General features: G+C 32.6%; 2 protein-coding genes across 2 annotated transcripts; one reads left to right on the top strand and one right to left on the bottom strand.

Annotated features, from left to right (window-relative positions):
- Window positions 1-1,167: 1,167 nt before the first annotated feature.
- LOC124373407 (1-phosphatidylinositol 3-phosphate 5-kinase-like) lies at window positions 1,168-11,102 on the bottom strand. Its single transcript, XM_046831780.1, has 6 exons — window positions 10,857-11,102; window positions 5,867-6,031; window positions 5,090-5,187; window positions 3,312-3,434; window positions 2,444-2,633; window positions 1,168-1,337 (listed from the first exon to the last, which is right to left on the bottom strand). Exons 2-6 carry the CDS (start codon window positions 6,021-6,023, stop codon window positions 1,168-1,170), a joined length of 738 nt encoding a protein of 245 aa, XP_046687736.1. The 5' UTR covers window positions 6,024-6,031; window positions 10,857-11,102.
- A 1,258-nt stretch (window positions 11,103-12,360) lies between these two features.
- Window positions 12,361-12,962, top strand: LOC124373408 (suppressor of cytokine signaling 6-like). The gene is given in 2 exon segments (XM_046831781.1): window positions 12,361-12,507; window positions 12,509-12,962. Coding segments are annotated over 2 exon segments (495 nt in total). The 3' UTR covers window positions 12,857-12,962.
- Window positions 12,963-23,828: the final 10,866 nt, after the last annotated feature.

Raw genomic sequence — 23,828 nt, 5'->3', positions numbered from 1 at the left:
CCACAACTCGTCGGACGAAGGGGGTTGCAGATGGGGAGGGGAGGGAGGTGCTCTTAATCGGTATGTGGCAATGTTATCCTGGAACTCTTACAGTGTCCGGGCTGAGACTCTCAATGTAACCGGTTTCCAGGAGGGCTTGTCCAATGGCAACTCCTTGAGATCTGCAATGTAAAACCGATCTAAAAAACGTATCTATAAGTAGAACAATCAGTTCACACTGTAGTTATGGTGTGAAGGACTGATTCAATGTGAATGTAAAGTTTAGCTTTAGTTTCACCTTCCTCATAGTGCATCATCTGGAATATGACGGTGTCCACAACAGACTTTCTTTTTTTGTACTCTTATCTGAAGAGATCTAAAAAAGTCGAAGAAGGAGCTAAAAAATTGACTTTACATTTTTTCAAACATCGGAGACACCTAGCATTAAATCCACTACTTCATTTTTTTAAAATATAAAATTGTCTTAAATCCGTACTTTATGTAGAACTGATCGCAAGGCGACACAACAGACCTGATGGTGGCTCTGTTCTGCAGCATAAGCCAATCTATTAGCTGACTTGCTGTGAAGAAACCGTAGCCGAGTCTGGCTGTCAGACCACTGCTCGGGTGAGACAGCTCGCACATCAGACTCTGTAAGGGAGACGTGTGCTCATCCCTGGTGTACTGCCTGTGAACACAAACACACCAACTCAACTGTAATATTACATCATTTATTTGTCTTACAGGAAAAAGTATTTGGGAGAGCCGATCGCCACAAAGTCTAAGACGCCGGACTTTAGATATGAGTTAGAGACAGTGCAAGATGAAATCCTGTCTGTGACTGTAGCACTTTCAGTACCATCCTCTCTTACACTGTATCGACTCTCCCTCTTATTCTGTTTGATAAGATCCTTGCACTGGCCAATGGCTGCTAGAAGGTTGTATACAAAATTAGATAATTCTAACTTACTGTAAAAGGTGGTACTATAACGACTAGTTACAATCTATAAGGACAGATGGATTATTGAAATATTAATGCATAAACCAGTTACCAAGAAAATATAAACTTGCAACTTAACTGAACGTATATCCTTTTATTTACTACCTTGCCTGTATGAATTTCTCCTCTTGATAGCCAAACAGAGGGCTTGCGTTTGACCGCATCGTCCCGTTCGGCTGCTGGGATAGCTAAGCTGGGTTGAGGATTGGTGGGAAAAGCGTTACGTCCGAATCCCCGAATTTGGTTTGCAGATCTTCCTGTAGCGCCCGAAGGTCCGACGAGAGGTCTGCTCCCATATCAGCCGACTGTAGGTACGACAAGACAACCTTTCCGCAATACGTGCATACTCTTAGATCACCTAAAACAAGAAATGAGGCTTGGCAATGGTATATCTTTGTTTAAAACATGTTATTGACAATGGATAGTTTTTAAGGATGATAGGATTTCGGACATTGCCATCATTATATATTACAAAATGTATACAATATCCTACATTTTGAGGATTGAAATCTACTCTCTTTCTCAGAGAAAGAGAAAACTTAATAAGATAAATAAACATGTACTTAAAACACCTGCAACGTGTGATAATGGACAGTCACTCAAAAAAATGTATTATACTGGACAAGCTTGAGAGTTGCAGACAACTTTAGGAAAATGAACTCAGGCATTGACTCTATAACAGGAGTCAAGAGCACAAACACGTCACAGCTGCAAAAGTAAAAGTGGAGCACTTTTTTTGAGTGGCAGAACCATTCTGTTTACAGAAAAATAATAAAATAAATAAGCAATAACAACATCTTAAAAATACAGAATTCTATTGATAATATATCAAAGATAGATATAAACCTTTGAAATGTATTATATACATATACATTTTGTAACATATAACAATGGTAAATGTCTGAAATCTTGTTATCCCTTTCAATGGAAAATACGCAAATATAAAGTGACAATGTAACTGAATAAATGTATCTAGAAAACACCAACACAAATAAATAAAAACTACCATTTTTATACAAATAAAATGTTTTTGTATGCTTCATCAACATTTTTGTCTTATTTTTTTTGAAAAAATACAACATTCAAACTCAATGAGAAAGTTCTAACTAAACCTGCATGAATTTAGTTTCACTTTAGATAAAATTATAACAAATGAACCCATTCATTTTCATTTAAAAAAAACTATTACCTAGGTTCATAATCTTTGCTAGATTCAAAAAATGCTTTATATCAGGTATTAAAAATTAAGAATATCTTGTACGATGCTGGTTTATTATTATTTTAATAGTACCGGGTAGAGAAGTGAATATTAATATATTTTGAAAAGAAAATAAAGTTACTTTGGATTTCCTTTGAAGTACGAATTGGCTATATATAAATATATATATATATAAATATATATATTTAACAGCCTTGATCAGTTTATAATCTAATTTACACTAAGTTCCGTAGTAAACGGTTTACCGGTACAGCCCATGATCTTGCCAGGGATCTCTTGGTTACAGCAGCGTGAGCAGAAGATCTGGCCACAGACGCGGCAATGATGCTTGCGGCGGAACGTGGTGAACTTCTCCCCACAATCGTAACACTCCTTGCTCACAGAGTCAGGCATCCAGTACTGCTTCAGTTCTGTGTCCTTGTAGGCTTGCAGGCCCTGCCAACATTTCACTACTCTAACCTATCACTCTATAGAACTATTCTCTGGTATCCACTTTTTGCATGATGCACAATTTGAAACATTGTTCGTATCAAACATTCTTCCAACTCATTAGAATTATCAGTTTACTGTACAATTTTAATTAAAGTTTCAAATTGAATGCATTACAATTTTAACAGTTATTTTAATTTTATATTTGATTTATTTCTGAAGTTATACATCTCATATATAGAACGGATTTTAAAGTGAAAAAATTATTTTTAAATTTACCGATTATTGAGCATGTACAAAGATGATCTTTTGTGGTATTTAAAAATAATTTAGGAATCATTTGAGCTCAAGATGGAAAAGTTTAACTGTTATTAAAGAATTTTTATTTTCAATGAGAAGTTAGTTGAGTAATATATTATTTAATACTATCCATATTTTTTAAACAACGGGTGCCCTTTTTGAGAAATCAATCATCAGTTTAAGATCAAAGATGTCATCATTTAGAAGTTTTAATGAACATGTTTCTTTCAATTTCAACTTTAATTTTGTTGTTGTTTAAGTGTTGGAATTAAAATCAATTTGAATGCTTTATTGCGCCTAGAAAAATCATGTCTAAACAATATGTCATACATGACTTCTTAAAGTTGCCTATCTAAAAATATAAATGGACAATGAAAAACTTACACTACTTTTGAGCGCCAATAAGTTGCTTATTCTTTTGAGAACATTGGGTAGACTACGACCTTCTGTAACCTCCAGCCGGTATTGGTCCCCTCCAGACAAGCTGCTGGAGTCCGAGTGTGGCTCCTTGAACAACAACTGGAGTTGAGTTCTATCTCCTCCATTTGCAGTGTGAATGATTTCTGTACAGTCTTAAAGTTAAGCTATCAAAAAGCTATCTACTTTATTTGTAATAACAAACCCAATAGTGGTTCAGGCTACTGGATGTATTTTTCACACAAGTTAGAATGTTTGAGGTTACAACCAACAGAATTGGAGGTTATGTTGTGCTCTCTACACATAATGTGGTTATGGTGGGAAGTTGTTGATTGAATGCGAATATTACTGTTAGATTTTACACAATGCACTCAGTAGTAAGTAAAATGAAGCTTAACTCAATATTCGTGTATGATGTGTTTAGTTTTTGGAATTCCGGTAGAGAGTCAGACAAAGACGAAAAATGCTATTTCCAAAGACACTTAGTGTTAAGCTAGAAGCAGTTTAAAGAGCACTTTATCCACCTTAGCTGGTTTTATGTGTGATGTGTCTGCTTATTAGCTATGCTGTACCTGCTCTCAAATGATTGCTTGTTAGCTATGCTGTACTTGCACTCAAATTTCAGGTGATTCCTGCGATCTTTTTTCTACCTGTTTCATGTGTTGGAATTGAGTAGGCATCTGTGTCCCTCCCAATGAAAGATAAAGAAGCCGGTCAGTCTAGCTCAGCCTTGGTCAGGTATTATAAGGAAAGAAATTGGACCAGTCAGTCCCTAAGGGCGCACACAAAAAGTAGTTTTTTTGATGGAAGAAAGTACATGTTTTGTGGGGTGCACTGACTAGGCACACATGTAGGGTTATGCTCAGCGTCAATTATGACGGGTCCTCAACCATTCTGCGGTATTCCAAGGTGTAAATCCTTCGGGGTTGTCTCCTCGAAATGGGTTATCTTCAGCTTTTTATAATTTTAGCTACTTTGTTTATGTGACAGAACACTTTTGTGATAAAGTAACAAATCACATAGGCACAACGGTTCATCTAGGACTAAGTGTGGGGTTCTATATATACTTTCCTCAGAGGAAAATCACATAATTCATAACATTTAAAAACACTTTTATTCCTCTTATGTTATGTACTCTCAGCTTGAACAATCCAATTTATTCTTAGCATGACGCGTTTTGCTCAATCACAGCATTATCAAACGCACAACAAAATAAGTAATAACACTTCAAGCTGTGAGAACATAATATAAGATTTATACCACCAATCCCAGAACCAGATCAAAATAAAACTATTACTGCTGTATTTAGCAATTCACCCAACAGCTTTTAGTTGAAAATCTATCAATTATGAAGTTTTAGATTGCTTAAAACCATACAGTATCAGGACAATTGTATAAGAAAGAGCCATTATTTTGCTCCTGCCGTTTGCTCCCAGTCCACCACAGTAAGGACATACACCACATTTTGGCATTCCTTCCAAATTGAAGACAATTGAAGCTTTGTAGTTTGTAATAATTTGTGTGCTTGACCTACAATTGTAAGATGTATCCTGATTGCCCACCTAGAATACTAGTATTTAATTTTGAAACAGTGTCACGATACATTCTCTTTTACTTTTGAAAAGACGGATGTTGGTAGTTTTGAAACTAACAAATTTCTAAGCATTAGCAGCTTAGGTGTAGTTCTGAACCAAAGTACTTGTACTTTAAGGAGCTATTTATTTGCAGTTGAAAGCTCGTGTTACCTTGTTAAACTCAGGATTGTCCTGCCACCTTGTGTCTGTTGCTTCTGGTAACTCAGTTCTTGTGGCTGCTTCGGTTGGCTGTGGTTGTTTTGTCTCAGCTGAAACAGTGATAACACCAATCATATAATACGGTCATAATATACATTAAATAACAAAAATACACTTAAATGTTAGTGCCATCTTAAACGGAATCAACTAATAGGAGATTGAAATAATGCTCACTCAATAAAGTTACTGAGTTAATCATGTTTACGTACAAATAAAGCCGTACAAAAAGTAGATAGGATGAAAAGTAGTCATAGCTTTGAAAAGCCCTTGAACTCAGTAACTAGCTTCTTCTTTCTACTTAAGTGTTGTCGTAATAACTTCTCCAGTAATAAATTTCCACATCTCTACAAATTACAGACACAGGCTACGATAATACTCTTCAAGCTTTATGAGTACACTCTCCTCATGGTGTATTCATTTACCAGTTTTGCATATACATTGTTGTAGCCTTCTATATAACTGTCTTACCTCAGCTTTTGCTACCGTATACTACAATTAAGTACTACTTCAAAGCATAAAACAGAAGTCAACAATAACGCAACGCACAAGACATAGACAAAACAAAAGCAAAACGATGTATGGACAAAATGGAAGCTGAAAAAAACGCTGACAGCTTCAGAACACAGTACAGACTGAGTTGTCAGAACACAGTGCAGACTGAGTTGTCAGGACACAGTGCAGACTGAGTTGTAAGGACACAGTACAGACTGAGTTGTATAGATCAAGTACCAATGTAAAATGTGGACTGAGCCCTACCAGGGGCATTGTTGGAGCTACGTTTAAACAGTTTGGTCAGCAGCTGAGAGATCCCTGGACTGTCGTCAGGCTCTGGGCTAAGAGGAGCGAACTCTGTCAATGCTGTCGGTGATTGAAGATTTTTGTTCATCTTTTTGCCTGCAACATTCCAAAATTACTACTGAGCGTTAAGTTGTAAATTATTCTAATTCTCTTAACTCCTTTAGCCCTTTATCGTCAAATACAAATTGATGTTTATTGTTATTGTTATACTAGTGTGAAGTTGTAAGTAATTCAAATTCTGTATACTTCGTTCAGTTCTTTATCGTAAAATACAAATTGATGTTTATTGTTATTAGAATAGAATAGAATAGAATAGAATAATGTTTATTGTCATTTTACAAAATGCATTGACAAAGTCATAAATACACCTAAGTGGCATAGTCAAAAGAGATATTACTCTAATATATACAAAAATATTGTACATATATTTTAGGTTTGATGTTAAATAAAACATAATTCCAGTATACAGATGAAAGCTTTAAACCACTAGATTAACAAATTGGAATATGCAATTGGACAATCTAGAAATATATATCATTAATACTAAAAAACTCTGAAAGTTCATAAAATGGGTTCTGTATTAACCAGTTATATAGCTTAGTTTTAAAAATATTTACAGAATACTTATTAACTAGACCTATTAATTTGTTGTAAATCTGTTGGGAAATTAAAATATGACTTTGTTGGGTTTTGCTTAGCCTACAATGTTGCATTACAATATTATTTTTATTTCTGGTATTATGGCTATGTAGATCTCTGCTAAAAGTTTGAGATTGAATATATTTCATAATGTATAATACTGAGTCAAATATATATATATATATATATATATATATATATATATATATTATATATAGGTTAATAACAGTTTGCAATTCTAGTTTCATGAAAAGTGGTTTGCAATGGTCCAGTGGTTGTGCTTGTGCTATTACCCTGACTGCCTTTTTTTGTAAGACAAGAATTTCATTGATTTTAGTGCTATTACCCCATATTACTAAACCGTACCTTATTATAGATTGAAAAAATGCATAGTAAGCACATTTTACATAGCTTTCAGGCACATATTTCATTATTCGTCTTAGTAAAAAAAATTACAAGGGATAATCTCTTGGAAATATATTCAATATGATTATTCCATGTTAAATTTTTATCAATAAAAATACCTAGAAATTTTACACAAGAAGAGAAATCATTTATTATATCATATTGAGGAGTTCGTCTTAAGGTGAATAAAATATTTTGGGTTTTTAATTCATTTAATAAAAAGCCATTTGACCTGAACCACAATGAAGCTTCTTCAACTGTTTCATTCACAAGGTCTTTTAATGCTGCAAAGTGTGTATGACTATTTAAGAAGGTTGTGTCATCTGCATATAACAGAGATTTGGCCTTAACAGCAGTAGGAAGATCATTTATGTGTAGTAGGAATAAAAGGGGGCCCAAGACTGAACCCTGGGGCACTCCACTCTCAACCACTAACTCATTGGACCAGCTTCCATTAATAAGAACTTTTTGTCTCCGATTTTTTAAGTATTCTTGAAAAAACTTAGCAGAAATACCAGTAATGCCATAATAGTTAAGTTTCAATATTAGTTCATTATGTTCAACACAGTCAAATGCCTTGCTCAAGTCACAGAGAGTGACTTGAGCAAAGGATCCATCCTCAAAAACATCAAGGACTTCTCTAATTAATGTGTCAACAACATCAATGGTACATTTATTTCTCCTAAAGCCAAACTGTGATGAATTAAGATAGTTATTATTTTCTAGATAGGCAACAAGTTGATCATGTACTAAGATTTCTATATGTTATACTAGTATGTTAAGTTGTAAGTAATTCAAATTGTGTACACTTGTTCAGTCCTTTATTGTAAAATACAAATTGTTAAGTTTATTGTTATTGTTATAATAGTGCATTAAGTTGTAAGTAATTCAAATACTGTACACTCGTTCAGTCCTTTATCGTCAAAAACAAATTGTTAAGTTTATTGTTTTTGTTATACTAGTGTAATTATTTTTTATTAAGTTAGTACAAGTGTGTTAGACCGTATCTTCATTGTAACTACCTGTCGAGAGACTCAAATTGAAGATACATTAATAATGTAATGTGTAATGTACTCAAATCCAATTAAATAAAAATACTGTACCAATCACTGTTGAAGTAGAATGATAAATGTCTCATTTGTTTTAACCATTTTACTGCAGTACATGCAAAAATTATCAAGACATTTTTTCGTCAAAATCCGTGCTTTAAAAAAAATACATACTAAAGATACAGTTGCTTAAGTCAAGCGCATTTTTGAAATAATTTAAATAACGAAGGCAAATAAAGGTGATTCAAGGATATAACATCTTACTGGCTGGGATTTATTTGAATATTGTTGCTTGTACACCACGATTCGACATTCTACAAACTTAACAATTGCTACTGAGCAAATTTAAAAACAAACCCCGTGAAAAGCTTTAAGTAATCTTCAAACATAAAAGCTTCCATTACTGTTGTTAACAGATCATTCATAAATAAGTTAAACGGTAGAGGATACAAATTAGATCCTGGGGAATGCTGATATCTGAGAAATAATCAGTTAATAAAGCGAAAACAATCCTTACAGCAAGCTTTCAAATGTATAAATAGTCGTCAAATCTACTAAAAAGAGATCCCAAGTTTCCACAGCTCAATAACCCCCAGGCCCAGGGAGTTAGTCATTTCTCAAAATCCAATTTTTGAAATTTTGCAACTGTGTTCTTATACCTGACAGTAAATATACAGAGTACTTTTAACAACCCGATTTCCCCCCAATGTAAGAGAACGATGACCGCCATACTTAAGAATGTGAATTCCCGGTACTTTGGGATTTATACCGACCACACCCAGACATGAATACTAGTACCAATAATTTGACATTTTGCTTCTACTGATTACTAGATTAGCGTAGAACAATATTTCGTCAATATAAAACAGAAATTGTCTTATCGCAAACCCCTCCCCACCCTCAGACAGAGGTCAAAGTCGAGCGGTTCTAGTAGATAACGTGATTGCAGAGTCTCGCCGCCCGTTCAGCTGGTGCGTCGCTTTGTTATACTTCCGTGTTTTACCTCTACATTTCTCCAAACACAAAATTCAACAAAAACAAACATTACCAAACTAAAACTAAACTCTTTATTGAAAAAACACTCAAAACTTGTTTTTATTCTTGATCACACTCCACCACCCAAAATGCGAGTGCCTCCGGCCATCAGCGCAGGGTGCTGCCTCACGCTGATGTCGGCGAAAGAAAAAAAAATGCGAATGCCTCCGGTCAACGAAAGAAAAACATCCCTCGAGATAGTACCTATCAGTAAAATATCAAATTCTAGAGGGGCTGATAAGAAATATAAATTGAATTGTAATGGAAAGGCAATTATGTACCGTGCAAATCATGTGATGCCGCGCGGCCTGCCGTAATCGGGATTCCCGAGAAAGATAAGATAACAGCGACAACAATACCGATCACAATACCTGGAAATGTTTGTAATTTTGTAATTAAACAGTTGTTTTTTCGTTCTATCATGTTTGTTTCTATAAATTTATATTTTTGTGTTCTTCATACTGGTGTGGTCGGTATAATCCCAAAGTACCGAATTCCCTTTATGTAATAAAAGAAAACAACACATCTTTTCTGTCCACTTTGACACAATCAGAGTAGTCTACTTTAAAGTACACTCACAACACTAACTTGTATATAATGAATATGCAGAAAATATCATTCACTAGTTACAGCACCACAAAAGATAAAGAACACAGTTTGCTGAATACCAGAAGATAAAAACACTGAATTTAAAATTCACCAGAGGTGGTAGAAACTGTGGCAAAAATGATAACTAGGCGAAAGTACCAAAAACTCATAAATTACTGTCAAATGCAATTGGCAGACCTATCTATTCTCGCCATTCAAAGGACAGAGTACAATAAGTGGACTCAGTTTTTATATCGCTTATTACAATCATCGATAATTTATATATCAAATAACAGAACTACCAATGTGTATCAAAGTATCTAAAATACTAAACAGAAGTCAAATATTTCAAATTAATAGTTTAAACCATTGCATAATGTCATAAATAATAAAGGAACCGTAACCATTACTCAAAAAATAAAATTAAAACAGGTGATAGGTAAAATGACATTTAAATAATATAGAAAGTGTAAACAACAATACAAACGTCTTGAAACTGAGAAAGACACAATAAATCATATTTTAGGTTATTTTGTATAGTTTTTCTAAAGTTACCTAACATTTTTTATTTAAAAGAAGTCACTTAGAGAATAACTTGTGTAGAGAATATGAAAATGTGTAGGTGATTTAGTTATTGTTCAAATTAATGACTATTGGTTCATTATATCGATAGGTATAATAATTAAATATGGTTTAATAATTTAGGTGTATAAAACCAGGTCCACTTATCGTACTCTACTCATTCAAATTCCCAGCCCTTTTTTTCATGTGAATGTCGATAACCCTGTTATCCCCCCCTCTTGTACCTATCGATCCTTAGTTTGTTATACCCCCACACAGAAGCGCCGATTCCCAGTCCCCTAGATCAATGGACGTTCAGTTATAATCTGAAATTCAAATATGTTAATAATTTTTGTGTCAATATATGTATCGGTTTGTCAGCACCTAAAATTTCTTTCTAGAAGTCAAGTAAAATATTATGACATTGTTTAAAAGTGGCTTTAGATCGGTTTAGGTAATGTGGCTTAAGTAAATATTGCTAGATCTCTTAAACAAGGCGTGTTATTTTTCAACTACGCTAGGGTCTACACTGACTCTGTAAGACAATACCTTTCAAAAGATATAAAAGCCTTATTATTTATTTCTAAGAGTTGCGGTAAGCTATGTTACAATTACAGCCTATAAAATTTAGTAATTGTACAAACCTGTCAACTATTAGGTAATACAAATTTCATATTTAAAATTCAATCAAATTAAACTGATATCTGGGCCTAGTTCGAAATTAATCACAGTTATTTTAACACTGATATCAATCCAAATCGCTTAATTTCTTATCAAACGAGAACAGAGGCTTATCTCAGAATGTGTTTATCATATATCTTAATATAGACGTAACATTTATAAACAATTCATTTCTCAATCTCTAGCCTAATTGTTCGTCACCACCATGTGAGGTGTTGTAGTGAATATTTATGTATAAATAATAAACACAGTAAAACAACAAGATGTGTATGTTGTACACTAGGCTATTCAACTTCCTTAAATTTTCCATTCGTCCTATCCCAAATCCTATTCCACTCCATTCCCATTACCAATACCCAGTCCCACTGCTCAAACGATAAACAAACAAAAACAAACTTAAAGTATAAAAACAGCTGTTTGACAAAATCAGCTGACTGTATTATAGCTTCCAAAGTGTAATGTGCTGATACAGACCAGCTGTTTCGGTAGTTTTAATGTTTTTTTGTTGATGTGAAATGGTCGGTTCTCGTTCTCTATGTACAAGCTGAAGCTATAACAGTAACCTAAAAAAGTCATTCTATTTCTTTGGATGATTGTGTAGTGTCTGGATGTAACCTAATTTCTATTAATTAGTTTTTACGTGTGTTTACTCTCTTCTGTGTTTGCAAATATGATGGATCGCCAAGATTTAAGTGGTTGGTTAATAGTTAGGAGGGAATTCATCCTTAAAACTCTTATTATATCTTCATTATTACATAGACAATTTATTCAGTTTTAGTGAGAATTAGATTGTAAAATGTCTAAATATAGAACAAGTCATATTTAGTTTCCAGTTCCTTTTTTAATTTATTGAAACATTAATTGAAGAATATTTGAAGAAACTAACATGGACCAAGAGAAAAGAAAAAAGACTGGTATCCTAAACACTTTAAAACAAAGATTTTGGTCAAAACAGTATAACAAGCAAATCTTGTTTTAAGGGTAGAGGCTTTAAACTGAAAACCAGATCAGAATCTCAAAGTCATGTCAAATCAAGAACAAGTGATAATTGCAGTGATTCAACAGGTAATTTATCCAATATTACCAGAAGATCAAATGAGCTAATTAATATTTGTGATTCCAGTGAGTCACAGATCACTGAATCAGCAGTGAATGTTATGAGGTCTAGTGAATCTGTTAAACAAATACCAAATAATATTCCTATATCAGATTGTTGTAGAGAAAAATTGGAAGAAAGCACTCTAAAGACTGACAGTTTAAATAGTTTACATAGGGAATGTGAAATGGAAAGTACTATCCCTTCAAATCTTAGGATAGCAGATGATATCATTACTTCATCGCCAGTCTTATCAACAAAAAAGTTGGATGAGTTTGAAAATATAGAGCAGGAAGATGTATGTGAAATTATCTTAGATACAGAAGAAACTCGGAATGAAGATTTAACATCAAATCTTAAATCTGGTTTTAATGAGTGAACTTTTGAAGTTGTCAAAGTATGGATGGTATTGGGGCTCTATTTCAAAAGAAGAAGCTGAAGAGAAACTAAGTGACCAGCCAGATGGAGCCTTTTTATTGAGAGATTCATCAGCAGATCATTTCATACTAAGTCTTAGTTTTCAGAAGTTCTGGGAAAACACTTCACACTCGAATAGAGTATAGTTTGGGCCGAGGACTTTTTAGTTTCTATCAACAGTCAGAAGAGAGCTTTGCAAGCATTGCAGAACTGATTGAACATTCAATGTCATTTTCAAAGTCTGCTGTGTATTGCTATTCCCGACCAAGATCACCAGGGCATCCATCATTTCCTGTACGCTTAACCAAACCAATATCCCGCTTTGAACATGTAAGGTCCCTCCAGCATCTTTGTCGGTTTGTCATCCGTGAATCTATCAGGTTAGACAACATTCAAAAACTGCCCCTTCCCAATAGTATAAAAGGTTATATAGAAGAAGGACACTACTAAAATGTAGGTAATTTGTTCCTAAAAGTTGTAAATAGCTAATTATTTTAAACCATCAACATTTACTGTACATCTGGACAAACCCTTTGAGTGCCAGATGTTTAAATTATTATGTTTGCTTTTTCTGACACTTGCCATAATAGAAGGGTTATTGGGATCCTCTTTTCTTAGAATTGTTTTAACAGAATTTGACAGTACTACTCTGTAAGATCTGTTATAGCCTTAGTCATCTTCACATTGTTATATGTGCCTGTATAGTAGGCTACAGGTATTTGACAATGTAATCTATTTAAAAAAATGTCATCATTTTATGATAAAATACAAGTAAATTCTCTAAGTGCAGGACACATTGATTTTGTTTTATTGTAGCTCTAGTGTTTAACCAAAGAATTAATGTTATTTTTTTACATACTTTTGTAGCCTATTTACGGTTTTTATATAGCCTAATAAAAATGTAGCCTAAATCAGAAAAATTATTATTTTATTTTTTAATAGACCCACATAAAAGGTTATTGCATGTGCCTATTTAATTTTCTTAGTGTAAATAGAAAAAAATAGTCCTAGATTTCAAAAAAATATTAATCTAATTATTTTATTTAGCATCTCACATAGTGTGCCTCCCCAACCTTTTAGAAAACAGTTTTTATGTATCTATGACATAAATAGGCTTGCAGTATAATAAGCGGCTAATAAAAGAATTTAATCATCGATTTTTATAATTACCTCCTTAATTTTTTCAGTTATTTCATCTTGCAATGTTTGCCTTTCACGTTTCAGTTGATGGATGGCATTTAATGATTCATTCTTTTTTTTACAAGTTCATTAATTAGAATTTTGAATCCCCCTGCTCTGAAACTAACTTGATTATTTGCTCTGTTAAAACAGTTATTTCCTCTTCATTAGCAACATGTCTTAATTTTTCTCCATCATTAACTTAAATTTTGCTCTTACTTATTTCTATTTTTAACATATGATTATTTAACTTCTCCTCTTCCAATAAGGATTCCAGTTTTGCACCTTTGATATTGCATACTTTAACACGTTTTGTGTACACTTTAATTTTGATTGGTCTTCACCTCTTTGGCCACTAACAAATGACAGTTCACTTTCATATTCCGATGTTACTTTCTTACGAAGACAGTTCCGATGTTCATGGCGTTCTTGATAACATGCTTCATATTTTTCTTCCATCAAAATCAAATCTCTTGCTTTGGCTTCGCAATTACCGCATAATGTTGGCAGATCCATTGAAAAATCTTCCATTTTATCCTTGTTTAGTTCCTGTTACATTCACGAAGTTATAATACGCAGATCATGAGCGAACCAGATCATGTAATGACCGTAATGGGTATATGGTGAGCCAACTCCTGATTAAACAAATCATCGTGTCTCGACCTGTAAGCTGAGAGTAGAAGGGTTATTGCGATCCTCTTTTCTTAGGATTGTTCTAACAGAATTTGACAGTACTTCTCAGTAAGATCTGTTATAGCCTTAGTCATCTACAAATTGTTATATGCACCTGTATAGTAGGCTACAGATATTTGACAAGGCTACAGATATATAATCAATGAACAATTAAACCACTATATCAAACGGAATTATCAGTAAATTAGTAGTAAGAAAGTAATTAAATGTTACACTGTTTTGTTATTTATATTTTATAATTACACATACTCTAGAAATAGTTTTTTTATTCATCATTAAATTATTATTTTTTTTAGTTAAAACTATACTGTAAATTAAAATACGTATAGCATAATTTGTTTCAACAATTAGGTTTTGTTACTTTCAAAGATAATCATGAATGTCGATGATTCAGTTGTGGTGGTGGCCACTTATTATACTGCAGCTTTTAATTTTGAAGATATAAGATCACATTATCATGAAGCCATTTGACACCTTCACTGCTGGTCTATACTCAGTGAAAACAGATAGATTACTCGGCCTCTGTGCTGTAAGGTGTCTGCTACAGCCAAAGTGTTAATGCATTTAAACGTAAATAAATAATGCATATGTACTGCCATATCTGAAATACCATACAAATGATATTTATTTATTATTAATTTTAAACAATATTGTTATTTAATATTTGATAACGTAGTTGTGATCATTAATTTTGTTCAACGATTTGATTGTTTTGGCCGTCACTTATTACGCTCCAGCCACGTAAGCATGTGTTTTTTTATTTATCTCTAGTTGCGAGTGATTTGTTGTACATTGTAACATGTCAAGAGTAGCAATAAGTTAAATATTAATATTAAGTTTAGTTAAGGATTTGGCACTCATAGGGTTAAGCATGCATCCTTCATTGGCAGCCAATGATATTTATCTGATCTCCTTCAAACACTAGAGAACTTTGATTTGTTTGACATGCATCCTATTATTAAAATCATTATTTGATATTTAAGTTTGGCATTATATTTAGACTGAACAAGCTTCTAATATCAATTTAAATTGTTTCTTTAAAAGTTTCTCATTGTGAATTATTTTAAATTTTGCCCCAACAACTGTTTTAAGTCAAGATTTTTAAGTTTAGTAACCTGTTTATTTTATAAAGAATGTTTACTGTTATCAATTTATTTGAGCCATACTAAAATAAAACACAGTAGTTTTAAATGTGTTTATTTCCATAGTTTATTATTATGTATGAGTTACTGGAGTAATAATAGTATAATGAAATCTTTATGTTTTCATACTAATACTACTTAGTTGTTTTGAAGAGAACAAAATGGTTCAAAATTATTATGTATTCTAATGTTCATATAATCAAGATCTAATTTTATATTTTGGGATTCGGTATACACTTTAAAAGTTATATAAGGTTCAAAGTTATGCCTGTATAATATTTTAGGAAAGAATAGCCACCAGTTCGACGATTTAGAAATAAAGTTAAACCGAAACGATAAGACTTGATAAACATTGCTCCTCATCATTATACGTAATATTTTATTAAGGATTATACCTGCTTTAGATCCAGATGTATTATGGATTTTAAATACTCTACTATTATACATTATTTAAATTAGTGAACAGTGGGTACTGAAATCCATTGAAATGACACTCAAATAGTTATAACTTTAAAAGACAATTTCAACATGATTAAATTATGTTACAAAGAAAATTAATAATTAAGTATTTAAATGACTGTCTTTCTATCCCAAAGAAAAGTGTACAACTAAAGTATTCTTAATACTTCCAAATTGAGAGGAATAGGTCTAGCATTTCTGCAGTCTACTGGAATTAGTAGCAAGATTCAAACAAGATTAAAATTTCTTAATACTGGTTAAACACACAATTTTTCAATTATTCTAATAGACTATATTTTTATTTATATTTTTAGTTTCAAACATTTTTATTACATAATTATAAATAAAATGTTTAATTGCTAAAACATGTTGATCAAAATCAAAATATACTTCCACTAAAACTGCAATGTGTCTATAGAGGATATTATATTTTCTTAAGATATCCCCTTCAGTGAAGAGTAAATATTTGTATTCCAATGTACATAAACAAAACTCACAATTGTTTATTTGCATTTTGCATGTGGACAAGGTATTCAACAAACAGCTTTAGATATTGTATTTTTATTTTATAGTGCACAATACGTAATTAACCATTAAAAGATTTTCCGTACCCCCGTTTTAGAAAAGGGGCAAAAAATGTTAAAAGATAATATTCTAACCAGTATAGTGGATCCTAGCTGTTTGATTCATTATTTAAAAGAAGTAGGAAAGGGAACTATTTCATTTCCACCGCATATACAATCAACACCTATAAATGTAGGACTGAAGAACTCTAGAGAAAATATTCTTCTTATAGAGAAGATATCTAATTGTTTTCTGCTTGTGAATTCATCAGATGTAGAGCATTGTGGGTGATGTCATTAGTTTCTAGCATTAATTAATTACCCTATCGATCTTGGTTCAAGAAGGCCACTTAGTTCTGCTTAGCGGGAGCTTAGAAAGTTATTCTCCACTATAGACAGTATTCTTTATTTTCATATTTATTAAGGGCAGAGATAGTGTCGATACATTATTTACAATTAAAAGTTAAAACATTCATAAAAACATATCAGTCGTTGATGCTGGTTTTGAACTCTTCCAGGGCATAAATAGATGTTTCCACTAGCCACTACAAAACCTGAGGGTTAAGGTTCTTGAGTTCTGGTATCATGTTGTAAAGCCTGCATAAGATCGCTTCTTTGCAAATTTAACTGATCTATGCTCTGGCAAATTAGTCATCGCCATGCTTGCTTGATGTGTATGGATTCCTTAAAAGATTTCCTTTTAAGGCCTATTTAATGACCTTAATAGATACCAATGAGAGTATACCCAAGTTCTTAAAAGCCTTTCTACAACTGTCTTGAAAATTTAAGCTAGCCGTGATTCACACTACATCTTTTTGCAAAACCAGCACTCGCTGAAAGATAGTGATGAAAGAAACCCCCCTCCCTCCTCCCCCTATAGCACTCTTCCATAGTGAACATGAGAGTATGAGTCTCTTTAAAACATAAACTGCTGTGAATTTTGAACACAATATATTAATATATATTGTTTCCGTAAGAGATGATTCTCAGTTGTAACTCACATATGTTTCACAAAGTGTACTCGGTATGTCATCTTTATGTCTTCCCCATTTTCTTTTGGATGCATTGAAGACCAAATTGTTGTTCAGGCAATATTGCTATAGCATGTCTTCTCTGTTTGTGAAGTATATACACTTTGGTGAAGAATAGATTGACAAAAGACTGAAGTGAACAATTTTTGCATGAGTTTATTAAAAGAATGGTAATTTTATTGATCAAGGTTTATTTGATTGGTTAGGTCCAGTATTTCTTTTACTCATGTTATTGTCTTCACACATATTAGATAACCTAAAAAAGAAGAAAATGTTTTAAAACAGCCTATATGATTTGGAATGATTGAACAAATGTTGCTTTACGCTTAGGAAACAAACGTAAAATTTGAACTGCTAGGCTACACCATCTCATTTTTGAGATTAAGATACATTCAAGATTGATCAAAATGGACTGATTAAATCAATGATTGGTGTGTGTGTGTGTGTGGTACGATTGATACTGTCATTCTTAACAGTGTGAGTCAGATTCATCACATAGGATGGCGATCCTGTAACTATTATCCTTTAATGGTTTGTTTGAATGTAGAGACCTTGTGTTAATCCTCTTTATTGTAATGTTATCAGTGTTATACATTTATTTAAATATATAGTTTGTAAAGTGTTATATACTTTATGCATATTCTGTTAGTGATTATGTTGTAGAACTGTTGTTAACATCGACTTCAACTGTCTTCCAATATTCCTTCTTTTGTATTGATAACTTTAATTACAGTTACTGAGCACTAAGTCCTTTACCCTACCGTGTTGTGACATTTGGTGTATTTCTTATTGTATGTTTATATGAAACAATGTGTAAATTTAACTAGTGAAATCAAAGATTTGATATATTGTATAGGAAATTATAAAAGCGTAAATACTTTTATATGCCAGTGGTGGCAATTAATATTAATAAATACTTTACTAAAACTGTATCCATTATTTACACCTGTCTTTGTTCTTCTTCAAAATGTCTGTAAAAATGAGCTTAGAGATAATAATAAAAGAATTTGGAACATTTGGGCTTGTTTTAAGGAACAAAAATAGAACATTGTGTTACAAAGAGTACAATATATCCTCTTCAGGTGTAAATTAAAGATAAAGTTAAACGAGCACAAATAAAATGTAAGTTCATCTACAATGAGTAATTCGCCAAAGTAAAATAAGAAATCAGGATAAGTACTCAATTTCTCGAGTGTTGTGAGTGTGAGAGAGAGAAACTATTATACAATTATCAACATTTTAAATGGTGTCATATAATACAAATTGGGTAGTTTGACACAAATGTATTCATGAGAAGTTGTTGGGCCAGTCCAAATACTCTGCTGTTGTAAAATGGTCTTTGAAGAAGCCAAGCTTTAAGATATGCTCTGAGACCCCTTGATTCAGTTTTCTTTATTTCAGCAGGAAGTCTTGTCTAATTTAGAACCAGCATATTTAGACTTCTTTTGAAATCTTTCAGTCCTGTGAGAAGCCTAGTACCATAAGAATGGAAGTGTCCATTTCATATAAGGCATTTTGAATTAGCTAGGCAAATTATATTTTGTCATGCTATTTGTTTAGTTTTGACTTTGGTGAATTCAAAGGCTTGCTTAATCGTATATGTTAAGTTTTTAACTCCTGAAGAAGATGGTAGATTTCAATCCTTGAAAGTCTTCAGTGGAAGAAATTTAGCGCATCCTTTTAAGTAGTGCTTGTAAAAACCACAAATGAGTAAAAGTCATAAGACACTACTATCAACTAAAAGAGTAAGGAGGGCATAGACTTTTTTTTATTTTTAATTTTAATTACATTCATGATAATATGTATGCAAGTCTCTATTCTACTACCATATTACATATACAGGGTGTCCCGTAACTTTCTGGAAAAAGGTGTATATCACGTTATTGGTCAGGTCAAGACAAACATATTTTACCATATGAACATGGGTTTCCGATGCTTAGTTTCCCATCTGTCTGTCTGTATGTGTTTTTTATAACAAAATGAATATCTTAATGAATTAAATTATACCAAATTTGGCTCAAATTATAATAACAAGGCCATTTATAATAACCAGATATTGAAAAAATATAATGAAATTATCTTTAATATTTTCAAAATGGCGACCATTAAAACTTTTAATATCTTAAAAACTAGGATTTTTCTCAACAATTGCAAGGATAACACTTTTTAGAGGTCTTTATCACAAATCTAATGAAACCAAATAATAAATAACTGATTTAGAGCACATTTACTGTGAAAAATAGACATGGCCCACATTGAGAGCTGCATTAAGAACCTGTATAACAACAATACTACAGCTAAAATGTATGTAAATTTCTAAGTTAGTTCTAGTAGATCTGAATCTAGAAAAAAAACAATACACTACTGTCATAAAAATATTTGTACTGCCAACAAAGCTAAGACTATTCAAATAAGCGTCAGCAGGAAGTAGGAAGTCTCTCACAGACCACAGAGTCACATTACTTTGACTCTAAATTAACTTCAATATATAAGCAACATCAAGTTTGATGTTGGTGCATGTCACTTCATGGGTTTTGGCTGAGCATTAGTGAACAATTTTATACTGTTTTATGGGCAACCATGATGGCAGCAAGAAAATCGCAAACAAACAGTTTAGTAAGCAAACTGAATATACAATAGTAAACACGTAGCCTTATACTATCCACAATATATCTTGAAAAATCAGTTCAAATTGGTATGAAACTTCATTTCTACAAAGCCAAGAATGAGTTTGATGATAGTGCATTACCATGCATTTGCCAGAGCATCACTTATTAAGCTGGCCCAATATATTTTCCTAGAGGCTGTAAATACTCTTTTTTATTTGTTTATGTTTTTAGTGAAGTCTGCTCTGTTTATCTGCAATGTCATACTGATAATAAATGAGCTATAATTTTTAAATTTGGATGCAAGATCAGTAAGCCTGTTACAAAACACGTGTTCTAGCATACTCCTACATTGTTTATTAATACTTACATATTCTAAAAGATAACCAATAAAGCAGCATATATATGCATGGGACTAGGCTGCTCTAATGGCACAAGTTTGTATATGCATGAAAACCACTTTCAGCCCGTGTGTTTATAATGGTAGTTGTGAATTAATCAGCTACAGTCTGCGGGACATGGAGTTTAAGAAATCACATGACAAAATTGGTGCTAGTGACTTTTTTGTCAACCAGAGATCAATGTTGTCTCACATGAGCAAAAATCTCCCCTCTCACATGAAGGCAGTTTAGAAATGAGTTATGACATGATGTTTTCTAGGGAAGAGTTACACACTTTTAAATGGGAATGTACTGTCTCAGCCTAGAAATTTACCCAGCATTATTAACACTGTATCTGCTCCAGTACTAAAACTAATGGATGAATCTCTGTCATGGAATGACACTACTTTTTTTTCCACACTGAACTAATCTGGTGTAACTTCTTTTGAAAAAGTTCTCTCAGTAAACTCCTTAACTGTAATGACTGCTGATTTCTGTGACAGGAACAGTTTTGGATTATAAAAACTATCATCCTCTTTCTCTAACAAGGTAGGAGTACGCCACACCATATACAAAATTTCCATTATTTTTTTCATTCCATTATTGGCAGATAGAACTAGATATTTATTATTTTATCCTTTGGAAACTATAACAGAAATGTTAAAGAAATGGATTACAATTTCATTACTATGATAATGTGAACTTCATAAAATGGTTGAAGTTAATAAAAATATAAATTTTGTAATCTTTGTTGCATAAAATATTAGATTAAAGGGATCAACAAGGGGAGGGCTCAAGGGGATTTAATTAGACTATGCAAACTGCATACAAATTATATTTTTGTAAAAAGATTAACTTGCACATAAAAATTTTGTCTCATAAGAACATGTATATCTTCAAAGTTTTGAAATAAATGTAGACCATTTGTCTAAAAAAATTTAGTTTACAATGAAAAAATGTAATTTTGTTAATTATTGGAGTAAACTTACCAAAGCCAGACAAAGCCTTAGTAGTGGTCAAAGTTATGTTAAATGTTCCTTAGCTGCCATAAAATACTATGTATTATACTAAGACTTTTGATGTTCCTTTTTTATTGTTTTAGTTGCATCAATTCAAGTAGGATCTTGAGATGTCCCTTACTTTCTTGTACTATAATTATGTGAAAATAAAAAAAGTGTTATGCAAATTTTTCTATTATTAATATGTATTAGTGGTTCGTAATTAAATAAAGATGGTAGGATTAATAAATTTAAATTTTGAAAAACAGTTTTTCAAGATGCTCGGAAAGAATATTTTGTAATTTACAACCTGATTCCATCCTACTGCATTTCCCCACATAATTAGTCCATACTGCAGAATTTACTGAATATATGCACAGTATACTATGTCTAAAAATCATAACTCTATACATGTTCTTAAAAAACTACTTTTTCTTTCCCCATCATTGTTCTTTTACGTATTTATCAACAGTGAACATCATGCAACTCTTCACCAGTTCACCAACTACCAAAGATTCATCATCACAGGGGGCTGGTTGCATATAGAGTCCCACCCAAGGACGGTACTGCCAGTAAGCTTAAAAATCTTTCTTAGATTCAAATATTAGCATTTTAGTTCTGCCCTGCAATTCAACTATTATTTCATCTTGTTTCTTTTCGTCGCACACTTGTTGAGATGACCTTGTTACTTCTTTCACTACCCTTGGCTCCAGGATATAACACAGATCTATGCCCTTGGGACAAATGCATCGTAATCAGCACTTCTGTTACACTTAAAGACTACCATACAATCAAATCAATGTAATCTGTTAAATATGAAATTACTTTGAAAATCTCGAGCTTCCAAACAGAAGTCGTCCCTGCTTTGATTGAATTATTTCGTGCTACAAAAATCCACCGGATGGTAACTTTCAGATATGTTTTTGGTACTTTGGTATTAACCGGAGGCCACTATTCTTTTCAAACTGGGGACCTACAAAAATTACATTATTAGAAAGGACAGACATAATTTAACTTATTGTGAAAATTAATGTCATTAGGACTCTGCCCCTATCTACTATTTGTTATAGGCTATACATACATACGTATTATAAATATAAGAAGTTAAGTCAAAATTTACAAGTGCTCATGTGATCTGAGTTTTAATTTAAATCACCCAACGTGATCTGATGTCGGAAAAGTATCGATTGCAAGTGCCCCTTGTCATCAGAGCGGGCTTCAGTGGCGCCTTTGACGCCACCCCACACTTCTGACGAAAAGAAGAAAAAATCCATTGAGATTGTACCCAAATTCAAGCAAAGTCAGATCATATGAGCACACTTAAAGGTTATCTTTAACTTTGGTACTACTAATAACATATTTATGATAACCTAATCCAATCTCCTTATATCACGTAATTACAAGAAATAGATAGGGATAGAGTGGCCTACTTCTCACAGACATTGCTTCCTTGTGGGAGGCAGAAAACAAGAAACAATCATATTAATGACATGTAATTTTCACAGTAAGTCAAATGAAGTCTGTTCTTTCTAGTAATGCAATTTTTTAGAGGTTCCCAGAAAGAAAGAAAAATAAAAAAGTTGTGGCCTCTGGATAATACCAAAGTACCAGGTTTTTCGTTGTAATTCCAACTAAAAATGTTTCTGGGTGGGCAAAATAGCCATTTTTTTTAAAGAATTTCTGTATTACTTTCTTGTGCTCATCCTTCATATAATTTGAGAATTGCTCCACTCTCTATAACTTTGTTGCTCCAGATTACAGTTTTGGTTTACATTTTGTACTGAACCAACTAGGTGCATGTACCTATAACATTTTTGGCCAATTCTTCCAAGATCTTGGTGAAAGAGTTTGTTTTGAACTTCTTCATCAACTTCTCTTGTATCTCTTCAGAACTCAAAGTTCCAGGAGTCAAGTCTGTGATGTCAAATTTCAGATGCTGCACTAAAAGAAGGTAAAATGGAGCAAAACCTAACATTCACATTGAATCAACCCTTACCATCACAGCTATGTTATGTACATTTTGTTTCACTTTAAGGTTAAATTGCTACTCTGTCACATGTCTTTTATTTGTAGTTTTACTTTATTTAGGCTGTTTATGATGAAAACACAATTATTGCTTTTTCCTATATGCCAGTGTAACTAGAATTCAATATTGTACAACTATAATTAATACTATCACTAACATTATTTATTTTTAATAAATTTTCTCTCAGCTGTCTTGAAGTTCTCTTTTGTCTTTTTTTATACAAACCTACATTTTATGTATTCTTAAACTGTAAGTTGTTGTGTTTTAGTACAAGTCTGTAACGATGCACATGTTACTCATTTCATTTTAATAGATGTAAAGTACAAATAAAGATTTGATTTTGGT

The sequence above is a fragment of the Homalodisca vitripennis genome, unplaced genomic scaffold (genome assembly GCF_021130785.1).
Source record: "Homalodisca vitripennis isolate AUS2020 unplaced genomic scaffold, UT_GWSS_2.1 ScUCBcl_5480;HRSCAF=12213, whole genome shotgun sequence".
In the NCBI taxonomy this organism is placed as follows: domain Eukaryota; kingdom Metazoa; phylum Arthropoda; class Insecta; order Hemiptera; family Cicadellidae; genus Homalodisca; species Homalodisca vitripennis.
The sequence above is the reverse complement of the archived record's forward strand: the minus strand, read 5'-3'. Positions and strand labels throughout refer to the sequence as shown.

What these genes read in the sequence shown, in the direction of transcription:
- LOC124373407 (XM_046831780.1), bottom strand. Translation starts at nt 6,023, where the DNA reads ATGAACAAAAATCTTCAATCACCGACAGCATTGACAGAGTTCGCTCCT. An exon ending in TATTGGCGCTCAAAAGTAGT is followed by an intron (nt 2,634 to 3,311) that starts GTAAGTTTTTCA and finishes AAATGTTGGCAG; the next exon opens with GGCCTGCAAGCCTACAAGGA. An exon ending in CAAGATCATGGGCTGTACCG is followed by an intron (nt 1,338 to 2,443) that starts GTAAACCGTTTA and finishes TTCTTGTTTTAG; the next exon opens with GTGATCTAAGAGTATGCACG.